We start from the raw sequence: 7,556 nt of genomic DNA on the forward strand, positions 1-7,556 counted from the left end.
GTCATAATTGATGTTGAGACACTGGATTCATTTGGGCTCAAGTATTGAGATTTCCGTTTAATCTCTAGTGTGTGCAAGGACTGATCTTCCACACCCCCGGACAGATGCGCAAAAAGAGCCGCAACGAGAAGCCGAAGGCGAATGCGCGTTGTGCAGAGTCACCCACCGGGATTGTCCTGTACTAGTACCTATGTATGTATGCATATGCAACTCCGGGGGTACGCCTGAGCAGCAATTCTACGGATGATTGGCTAGCAGCTACAACGATTGGCGTAGTTTAGCCCAAGATACGACTCCCCCATCTCTTCATAGCGGACACAACCGAAACCTCTTTTGGCAAAATTTCAAAGTCGGAGGGGCGACCACCACTTGGAGACACGCGACACTCCGTTAATTTACATAGGAAACGGAGTGCGCGACAACTTGGCCGACAGGATACCACGGCGTTCCACTCTGGTCAACATTGCATCAGAATCCACTCAAGGGTTTGTTCTTGTCATGGGTATTATGAGTGATGTGGGGGGGGGGGGGGGGGGGGGGGGGGGGTTCAGGGAAAAACCAATTTAAGGGGCCACTTTTTCCGCCGGTGGAAATCCAGAGACCGTTTTCCAGCCAATCGATGCCGCCCTATTGTTTCTGTTGTCGCTTCGCCACTCAGTAGCATTACGCAGTAGGCCATTCCAGAGAATCATTTGGAGCCTCCCATGACCAAGATGAACAGATCCTGGAAACCTAAAAATATACAGGCTGGGACTAGCCGGCTTGTCACAACCTGGGAAGCAAGCGAACATGGCCAGCGCGTTGATGAAAAGTTTCGTTTTCTCTCGCAGAGCCTCACACACTTCTCGGGACTGATAAGCTTGAATCCGGCAATATTGGTTGACAAATAAACGTCCCGGAAATTGCTCCTTTATGCGACTAGGAACACACCAATAAACCCCCAGCCTTATGTGACCCCGTCACGTTTGGGATCTGTTTGGGTGGTGGTGCCAGCTTCAAATGCTATTTTCCGGAATCCAAACTTTCAGCCTCATCATCGACAACAGCATATAAACCCGCTACTCTGCCTGTGGTCTCTTGGAGCTTGCAGTTGTGACCTGTGCCTGGTTTGACTTATTTCGACTTCCAAAGCTTCCCGCCTTCTCGCCCAGCTAGCAGCTTCGCTACATTCCGAGAGTGAAAATATTGCTCCACTATGCCCATTTAATTGGAAAATTCCATCCTTTTGGGTCCGAAGGGGTTATCAAGCTAGGAAAGGTGACATTACCACGTTGCCATTTCCCTTTCTATTCTCTACTCCTCGATGCTTATGGACCGCGGCTCCTCGCTGGTACCCCTAGACCTTACCTGCTTATATCATGCCGACTACCACTATTGGTGATATCCCCTTTGATTTATGGTATCAAATTGCTTCTTGTCTCGATCCTCAAGATTACATTAACTTGAGCTTTGTCAACCGGCAATTATATTCTTTGCTGAAAAGTGACCTCACCGCCCGCAAGACAGTACAAGTAAGTTTCCTAACGCATCTAGATATAAGGTCAACTTCTTGATGATCTAGTTACGGACTGACACCTTACAAAGTTATGTATTTCCCACACAAGAGAAGGGAAATTGGCCTCGAAAGGAAAGATCACATATATTGAGGCTCTCAGGAGAGTGTATGACGTGCGTGAGGCAGTGGCAACTGCACAACCTTACTTGGCATGTATGGTTGCATATGGCGAGTCATTCTTGTTCAACCAAGGCGTATTATGTTATTTGGATGAAGGCGAGATCCGTACGCTTGATGTGCATGGAGCTGCTCGGCAAGAGCAAGTTGTCAATGTTGGGGCTGTGTTGCTTGGTGCCTGGAGAGTGCCTCCCGATTTTAACCAAGGAGTGCAATTTTCTCTTCTGAATTATAGCCACGGCATCGTCGCAGGCTTGTGTGAGATAACCGGCCTTCAACCGTGGCTAATTGTCCTTGATATTCGTGAGAAATCTACTACAGACAACAGGAGACTTCTTTTCCTGAAACAGCTTGAATCGTCACGAAGAATATTTGTACGCCACAATGATTTGGTCTTATTTTATGGAACTCATTCTCGGTTTGCCGAGCATGGCCACCACGAATGGATAATTCATGGCTGGGACCTGGTTGAGAGGAGGCCCCTAGCAGAACGCCCCGTCCAATTGGAAAACTTCGTCGGATCTGAAATCGGGTCTTCAATCTGTTTTGAACTCCATGATAACCACTTTTACGCCGTTTCAAACGCCAGCAGATTTGAAGATGAAGAAATTGACTGGACTTCTTACTATATTTGCATTCGGTTTCCAGTACAAACTCCTCACAATGTCGAATGGCGTGCGTTGTGGCGTCGACAACACCGCGAAGGCCCGATCCACGACATGTGGACTAACATCTCACTTCAATCAGACGATGCAACGAATCAACTCCTAATCATCGAAAGTCGAAGAGAATGGAGCGGTGCTGGCAGTAAGAATTATAGGACATACTATATGCAACCCCTTTCATGCTGCAAGACAGATTTTTCAAAGGAGGACGGCTTGGTTAAGGGCAAAGATTCACAAACTGGAAGGGAACCCCATTCAAGCGATGAGTCCTACAGTCCTGGATTTCCTAAATATCTGTCGGTTTGTCTTCTTCCTGATGATCCATTAACTTCAGCTCTCGATGGCCGCAGCAAGCCTAATTACCAACCTCCCAAAATTCGCCTCCGCCGAAATTATCACCCAGAATATGATGAAAATGAGCTGTCTTCATCTATGGCCAGAGACTTCATTTTTGCAAAAACAAAGTATCGAACATACAACCATTCTGCGTCAGCTTTTATCGACTTGGTTAATGATAATTCTGAATCAAAACAACAGATAGATAGATTACGGCTTCGTATAGGTTCCCGGAAGCGCAGATTCCCCATAGGTGAGGACGGCCTTTTGCATCCGCCAGAACTGGATAATCAAAAGGAACCGATACCAAACAGCGATGAGCGTTTCGAATCTCGCGGGATCAAGCTGTGGCCTCCTCTAAATTCCCACCCGGAACTTCTGTCGCTACTCTGCCCTCCTGAAAGATGTGGGGATGTGGATGCTACCTCCGATGAACGCTCTATGGTTTACTCAACAGCGCCTGCCACATCGGATGGTAAACGACCCATAATTTTGATCAGTTTTGATCCCACAATACATCTGGGCAACGTAAGACGGTGCCCTGTGCAGGTAGTCGTGGAAGAGTCATACCTCCCAGTTGAGATTGATCGTGGAGATACAAGGCTTGGCAAAGGCAAGCGAAAAGCTAGCACTGAGATTGAAAGTAAGAAATTGGCTCCTGGACCAATGAAGCCATCAGAGAGGCTTCCCATTCCCTGTTTCAGGACAGAAGAAGCGATGTATTTGCATATTAACAGAAGTTACTGGTTGCGTTGATTGGTGGTATGTGCTCTAGTTTTTGGTTGTATTATAGATTATTCTCAATGGCACGTTCCTTTCACTTTGGCGTTTATGGTAAGCTGTTAGCCTTATTATCGTGAGGTTTTCTATTTCTGGGCTTCGCTGTTCGCTAGACCTGGCTTTCGATGGGAACTGAGTGAGTTGTTGGAGCATGATATTAGGTAGACTTCCTATTGCGGACTAGCGTTTGAGCAGCAACTACACACAGCTAGAAATTTTAACCACTTGAAGGAATTCATCTTTTGGGATAATATGCAAACTCTATAGATTTAATTGGACACTCGATCCACTTTAGCCGAGGGGCTAAGCTTCTGAGGTCAAGCATTGGCCAGTTTCTGTCCTTGATTCCTGAGACCCGCCGGTTCATGAGGACAGATGGGACAGGATGATTCAACTCGGACTCTCCCGCATTGCTAAATTGGTCCAGCCCTCTTCCCTGCCTTGGAGAGCCATCCATATCGCTGGCACAAATGGTAAAGGCTCCATTACAGGCTACCTCTCTGCTCTACTCACAGCAGCTGGTGTGCGGTGCGGCTCCTTCACCTCCCCGCACCTCATCGACCGGTGGGATTGTATAACAATCGACAACTGTGTGGTCCACGAACCTCTCTTCCGCCAGATAGAACACAATGTCAAACTCCGCAATCAATCACTAGGAATTGGTGCAACTGAGTTTGAGCTGCTCACCACCACTGCATTTGAAATCTTCACACATGAAAATGTCGATGTTGGGATCGTTGAGGTGGGTATGGGCGGCCGCCTGGATGCGACAAATATCTTGAATAAAAGTAATGTTCTGGTGTCTATCATTGCTCAGATTGGCCATGATCACCAAGCGATCCTGGGCAATACCCTTCAGGAGATCGCGCGGGAGAAGGCGGGTATTATGAAACCCGGGACTCCCTGTGTCATTGATGGGACAAACGAGCCGGCTGTTCTAACTACACTTGAGGGAATTGGATGGGAAACGCAAACACCTTTCATCATCACCAGCCCAGATTCCATCATGGAAGAATTCACTGAGCTGGCGAAGATATTCAAATGCCTAAACATTGAACCACACCAGAAGGCGAATATCGCCTGTGCAGTCGCCGCCCTACAGCAGAAGGGCATTTTGCCGTCATCTCTACCATTGCCAAGCTTATTCCAACACATCCCCAAAACGCCACGACTAGGCCGTTTGCAGGAACTCTCCCTCAACCCTCTTATTTCCCGCAGCCAACCGATCCTCCTTGATGGTGCACATAACCCTCAATCGGCACGTGTCCTCTGCTCGTATGTAGACCGCAACCTTCGAAAACATCCATCCAGTCATGAGAATATAAACAATGTTAGTGTTACTTGGGTAATTGCTGCGTCGCAGGGCAAGAACACTCAAGAATTATTCAACTGCATGCTCAAACCTGGTGACAATGTTGCTGTTGTCCAGTTTGGGCCTGTGGATGGGATGCCGTGGGTGAGGAGTGTGGAAAGCGCAGAGCTGCTATCTGTAGTAAGCAGCTGTACGAGCAGCAGCAGCGACAGTGACAGCACGCGTGAATTAGCGCAATCGAAGGACTTCGGGGGTGATATTGTGTCCGCGCTGGAGTGGGCCGATGAAGTCTCAAAGCAAGGTGGTGGTGAAAGTGGTGAAAGTGGGCCTTTGGTAGTTGCCGGTAGCCTGTATTTGGTAGCTGATGTCCTTCGGCTTCTTCAAGAGATAAATAACAAGAAGGCAAATGTGCAGGGAAACACTGTAACACAACTATGTATAGGTCCCTGATGTCCATGTAACCAAAGAGAGGGCTGTATATACGTACAGTAGTTGCTAGAAATTTAAAGAATAAATATATAATAGTACACCTCTTTTGGGAGGTGAGCAAACAAGCCTCTTAAATCCACAATGCAAACATACTTCAAATGAGTCTTGAATGGAGATCAGGTTCTAGTCACATACCATTTTTAGATACAGGAGAGTTCTTGCTAAAATCAATAGAGCAAAGCAAATTTGCGAATTTTTTTTTTCATGGTGTTGCACAGTAGGTATAGTTTATGAAAAGAAATACTTATATCACAATTACTTGGTAAGATAGTTAATAGCCGTAAGCCTTATTTTAAATCTCTTAATATAATATATTAGCAACATCTGGTATAGCACCGGATAACATTTAGTCCAGATTCAGAGGTTATTCAAATATAGCTAGTGTTTCCACTAAACTATACATGATGTGATATCGGAGCGTCCCCCAACTGCATGAGATCTGATAAGAATAATATCCCATCAATTCAAGTTATTTTAGGATGAATGCTGTATTACTTTACTGGATGGGGAAGGTAGTGGTTCTCGAGGGTTTGTTAGAATAAACCTTGAACACCATTTTCGCCCCCTATAGAATTTCGCTCCGTTTTTAATCAATGATATTGGGTTGCGAATTGGGAGGAGAACACGATAAAAAACATGTGCACCTTCATTGGATTGGGAATTGCATATTAACGCTGGATACACAATTATCAACGTTTATAGTGGCGTTTAAATCAATGACTGGTACGTAGGGGATATATCAAGCGGAGAAAGATAGCACACGATTAATGCATTCATATGGGGTAATTTGGAATTGTAATCAAATAAAGCAAAAAAAAAGAAACCCATTTAGTATAACCAGCAAAAACAGGTGGGAGTATATTTCAAAACACCAGATAAGGATATTTCGTAAACTACGGACTTCAGCCCAGTTCTTCAAATCGCCCCGTTTGGAGAGCAGCACTGACGGGATTTTCTACGTCAACCACACCAGTAGCTTTTAGCCTGTAGAATATAACCAAGCAAAGGAATTAGCAAATGGTAAAAATAAAATATGATTAATGTGAACATACCTTTCAAACAAAATAAACAATCTCTCTGCTTCTCGCTCTTTTTCCTCCTCTGTCATTTCCGGGCCTCCATCTTGGGGTTCCGCATCCCATCTCTGCCCAGTAATGGGATTCAGATTTGGATCAAGCCCACCAGCACTGGTGCTGAATGCTTCTTTGGCTGTCTCTGGAACCGGCATATCATGCGACATGAGGAAACCAGCAGCAAATCCATACCCAACATTTCTCACAAAATCAGTTGCGTCGCTACCAGAAAGTTCGAACATCAGAGCGGATATGCCTTCACGGAGACTTGGGGCTACAGGCGAAGTTGATAGACGCAGGAGGCGAGAGGAGAGTGTATTTGATTTGCCGATAGGAAGGTCATGGTCGTTATCTTCAGGAAGGAGCAGCCATTCCATATATTTTTTGGGACCTTCAGGTGCGAAGGAATAGATTTTCCGTAACAATGTGAGAAGAGGTACGGCTAGACTTTCGAGGTGTTGGGGTTTATGCATCGCGACAGCTTGATCTAGAATATTTATCAACTTGTCTACATTGCAGTTCTGGTCGAATTTGGGAAACAAGGGGTTTGTCCCGAAGTGTTTGCTTTTCTTTGCTTCAAGGTCGAGGTTGAGAAGGGAGTTGATGAGGTAGTTGACAGGGGCCTGGAGCGGCGGGGTGGGTATTTCAATGCGGCTTAGTATCTTCAAAATATGCGGAATTGAAGGCGAGAATGCGTCAACTCGGTGAGGGTAGAAGTTGGTGATATTGAACATCAGTTTTAACGTTTCTGAGAGTGCAAGCTCATCCATTTGATCGAGCTTCTTCTTTCTGGCTTTGGAGAATCGTTTCGAATGTCGATATATGTGCTGTGATGACCTGTTAGAATTGCTGTTTGTGCAAGAGATCGGATAGTAAAACCCATACATTATTGATATATTCCCCGAGATTGTTGTTATCAATCAATTTATCAAAGTCTAAATCAGTGTCGTAGGTGGCTAGGAATAGCAAACGCGATGCCAAAAATTCATCATCAGAATTTTCTTCCTGAAAATAGTTGCAGTCACAAAATCAGCACAAGATCGCATTCAGTGTTGACGGATTTTCTACCTTGAGCCGATCTGCGAGGTTAGGCCCGTATCCCAAGTCCACAAATATCTGGCGCATGCTTGGTTCAAGGAGGAGGGCATTTGCGAGACAACGGAGAGCCTCGCGCGATACGGTGGAGGATTTCACGTCAAAGCCATAATAAGCCAGTACCTATTGCCCCT

General features: G+C 45.8%; 2 protein-coding genes across 2 annotated transcripts in view; one reads left to right on the forward strand and one right to left on the reverse strand.

Annotated features, from left to right (window-relative positions):
* Window positions 1–1,358: 1,358 nt before the first annotated feature.
* Window positions 1,359–5,632, forward strand: HCAG_03334 (conserved hypothetical protein; the record flags this gene model as incomplete). The annotated part of the gene is made up of 11 exons (XM_001541187.1): window positions 1,359–1,511; window positions 1,585–2,479; window positions 2,900–3,117; window positions 3,223–3,316; window positions 3,467–3,507; window positions 3,881–4,195; window positions 4,271–4,728; window positions 4,789–5,201; window positions 5,291–5,307; window positions 5,526–5,534; window positions 5,588–5,632. The coding sequence occupies 11 exons, from the start codon at window positions 1,359–1,361 to the stop codon at window positions 5,630–5,632; spliced, it is 2,658 nt and encodes an 885-aa protein (XP_001541237.1).
* Window positions 5,633–6,156: 524 nt separating this feature from the next.
* HCAG_03335 (predicted protein) overlaps window positions 6,157–7,556 on the reverse strand; it is a gene marked incomplete at both ends in the record, with an annotated part of 2,292 nt that continues 892 nt past the window's right edge. The window contains 4 exons of the mRNA XM_001541188.1: window positions 6,157–6,238; window positions 6,307–7,154; window positions 7,213–7,332; window positions 7,364–7,391. Of these exons, the coding sequence (XP_001541238.1) occupies window positions 6,157–6,238; window positions 6,307–7,154; window positions 7,213–7,332; window positions 7,364–7,391 (1,078 nt within the window). The remainder of the gene's footprint in view (window positions 6,239–6,306; window positions 7,155–7,212; window positions 7,333–7,363; window positions 7,392–7,556) is intronic.

Source organism: Histoplasma capsulatum, genomic scaffold, assembly GCF_000149585.1.
Source record: "Histoplasma capsulatum NAm1 scaffold_3 genomic scaffold, whole genome shotgun sequence".
Classification (NCBI taxonomy): domain Eukaryota; kingdom Fungi; phylum Ascomycota; class Eurotiomycetes; order Onygenales; family Ajellomycetaceae; genus Histoplasma; species Histoplasma mississippiense.